A 3533-nucleotide genomic window follows, 5' to 3' on the forward strand; every position below is an offset into this window, starting at 1 on the left:
GAAAGCTTCATTTCTATTATTTTATTGTCTTTGATGTTATTAATATTTTAATAAAAATTTGATAATCATAATATCAATAAGAATGATAACAATGTCAATATTAATAGTATTAAGGCCAACCAATAGACTCCTTGTGGCTGAGCACATGTGGTGCCAACTGTATGAACAAAATTCACAAAAATATGAAGAGGCCAGTACATAAACCTGCAGACCTTGGGTTAAGGAAAAAGTAATAAAAACAAATCCACATTAACCTCAAAGGGTTTGAATGTTCAATGCATCATGTGCCACAGGGAATGAGAAGGAATAAAAAAAATATATAATAAAAGAAGTTTAAGAACTAATAGGTAAAACAGTGGTAACCATCTCTCACCTTATATACTGCTCAATTCTGAGCACAGCAATGTTGCATAAAGTCTGCACAGGATGGAGGAAAAATAAAGCAGGTTTTTAAAAAGATGTATAATAACAAGAAAAAAAAATTATTCTGGTAAGTCATATCCCTGACTATCAGTCTCATTATCAGTTTTAACCCATTCAAGGTGGCATGATATCATCACAGTTTGTGTGGTCAAGCCTATTCCAAATTGTGTTTGCTAAACATTTGTGTACTTGTTTAACCCTATCTGCAGTCATTGAAGAGAAACCGCCCTTCACAGCGGTTTTTAGACTCTTCAACTGTATAACTGGTTATTTGCTGGCTAAGAGGATAGAGCATGGGGTAATTTCAAAGTTCCCACACATGTTTTTTTCCTCAAGCAGCTGACTCAATGCACACCTTAATGCATATAAAAGTATAACACCAGGGCCTCTCACTATGAGTGGTGTGATGTGCTGATCAACAATCATCATGCATGTTGGATCTGGATACCTCCTGAACCAAAATCCAGGCATTAAGCTTACTTGAGTGGTGATCTTGATACAACATATGAATACTGCACATGAACACTCATATGCACATCCACATCCCCTTTTTGCTATGCTTTTGGCTCTTATTCTGAAAAAGGTATTTTGCCACTGATTAGTGCATCAAGATGGTAATAGACTGTTTTTGTTGAACAAATTCTTATCTTACCTGTGTATGGATATATTGTCCTCGCTAAAACAAGTACTTTTCTAGGTAGGCTCAAAGTTGGTACATTCCACCCTTGTTTACTGATAGAAATGATGAAAGAGCCCCTACTTAAATGTCCACTGAGTCTAATCTCCCTCTAAGAGCTTAGTTCACTCATGGAGAGATATCCATGTCATCAGCCACTCAGCAACAATATCTCATGATGACAGGTTCCTTTCATTTCAGCCCTCACCCTTTTTTTTTTCCTCATCTTCACATTCCCATCAGCCAAATTCTTTCATGACATGGGATCCCTAAATCCAACAAGTAAATAATCTGATATTTCAGGGCTGATAATCTATTTCTGTTTAGTGAATACAAGTAGGTACATCCATTATTTGTTACGAATGATATCTTATACTTTTTCACAGAAATCTCTTTATATATATATATATTATATATATAGATATATTATATTATATATATATATAATATATATATAGACACACACACACAAACACACACACAACACACACCACACACACACACACACCACACACACACACACACACACACACACACACACACACACACACACACACACACACACACACACACAAAACACACACACACACACAACACACACACATACACACACATACACACACATACACACACATACACACACATACACACACACACACACACACACACACACACACACACACATATGTATGTATGTATGTGTGTGTGTGTGTGTGTGTGTTGTGTGTGTGTCTGTGTGTGTGTGTGTGTATTTAGATGTATCTACACAGACACACACACATACACACACACACACACACACACACACACACACACAACACACACACACACACACACACACACACACACACACACACACACACACACACACACACACGCGCGCGCACGCACGCACGCACACACACATACATATACGCACACACACACTCACGCATAGACACACGCATACACAGACACACGCACACACACACACACGCACACACACACACGCACACACGCACGCACACACACACACACACACACACACACACACAACACACACACACACACACACACACACACACACACACACACACACACACACACACACACACACATACACACATACACACATACACACATATACACATATACACATATACACATATGTGTGTGTGTGTGTGTGGTGTGTGTGTGTGTGTGTTGTGTGTGTTGTGTTCATATATTTATATAATACATAATATCATTGATTATATACATAATCAATGATATACTCTTAATTTCCTAGGCATGTTCAATCAACCCACGCAGTGTGGAGGGTCTGCTGCTGAAAGGGACACTGCTACTAGAATTAAAAAAATTACAAGAAGCAGTAATGCACTTCAGGGAGGCAATGCAAATAGCGCCACATCGTTTTGAGCCACACAAAGTAGGTTGTGATATTGATTATGACTATTTCTCCTTTGTTTTTTTTTTAAAAAATTTATCATAAGTATGTGTGTGTGTGTGTGTGTGGTGTGGTGTGTGTGTGTGTGTGTGTGTGTGTGTGTGTGTGTGTGGTGTGTGTGTGTGTGTGTGTGGTGTGTGGTGTGGGGTGTGTGTGTGTGTGTGGGTTGGGTGTGTGTGTGTGTGTGTGTGTGTGTGTGTGTGTATGTATTGACAGAATTTTGCACTAAATATTTATTTTTACATTGTGTGCTAATTTTTAATTATGAGTTTCAGGGTTTAGTTGACTGTTATTTAGCAATGCATCGATCCAGAGAAGCGGGTAACCATTGCAAGTAATGCTTGCAAACTATTAGGCCAGACCCCAAAGAGCTTTAACTGTAAGTGTCAACAAGGATTCACTTTAGGACTCCTAGTATTTTGAATATTAGCATTATACATAAAAATTTCATATCATAAAAAAAAAAGAAAGAAATAATGTTTTTGATTGAAAATTTTATCAGATATAATATTTGTGGAAGAGTAATGTTATAATTACTTGTTTCTATTGAGATAATGAATTATAATGATTAAAGTTTTGGGATATAGCACATAGAGTGAGCTATAAAGAAAGGAAAAATACGCTAGATATATGATTATTGTACGACTAACAGTGGCTGTTTTTGTACAAACTGTATGCCTCAGTGCTGCTAAAGGATACCTTGACTGTCATAAGGGAAAAAAGGGCTGTTGGAGAAAGCCCTTTAAGGAGGATCCATATTATCTTCCTGCTGTTTACCTTTTGTGTGAAATATATGAACAGGTATTTATAGTGATAATGGAAGGGAACCCACTGGGCCCGTTGTGTATATATGCATCATTGTCCACTGTGGTTTTGTTTTATTAATTTAATTTACACTTGGATGGCTCCAGAAGCACTAAGTCACCCAAGAGTTCAATTACTAAAAAAGGGTTAAATCATTTGCTTACAGGTTTTGTTGCTTAAAGATGGTTTCTTAAGTGTTCAGCC

At 37.4% G+C, this 3533-nt stretch overlaps 1 protein-coding gene across 1 annotated transcript in view; it reads left to right on the forward strand.

Moving 5' to 3' along the window:
* The window catches only part of LOC119575672 (anaphase-promoting complex subunit 7-like), a 19038-nt gene extending 16148 nt beyond the window's left edge, over window positions 1-2890 (forward strand). The window contains exons 4-5 of the mRNA XM_037923299.1: window positions 2367-2507; window positions 2801-2890. Coding sequence (XP_037779227.1) covers window positions 2367-2507; window positions 2801-2863 — 204 coding nt within the window. The 3' untranslated portion in view covers window positions 2864-2890. The remainder of the gene's footprint in view (window positions 1-2366; window positions 2508-2800) is intronic.
* The last annotated feature ends 643 nt before the right edge of the window (window positions 2891-3533 follow it).

This window comes from Penaeus monodon, chromosome 7, assembly GCF_015228065.2.
Source record: "Penaeus monodon isolate SGIC_2016 chromosome 7, NSTDA_Pmon_1, whole genome shotgun sequence".
In the NCBI taxonomy this organism is placed as follows: Eukaryota; Metazoa; Arthropoda; class Malacostraca; order Decapoda; family Penaeidae; genus Penaeus; species Penaeus monodon.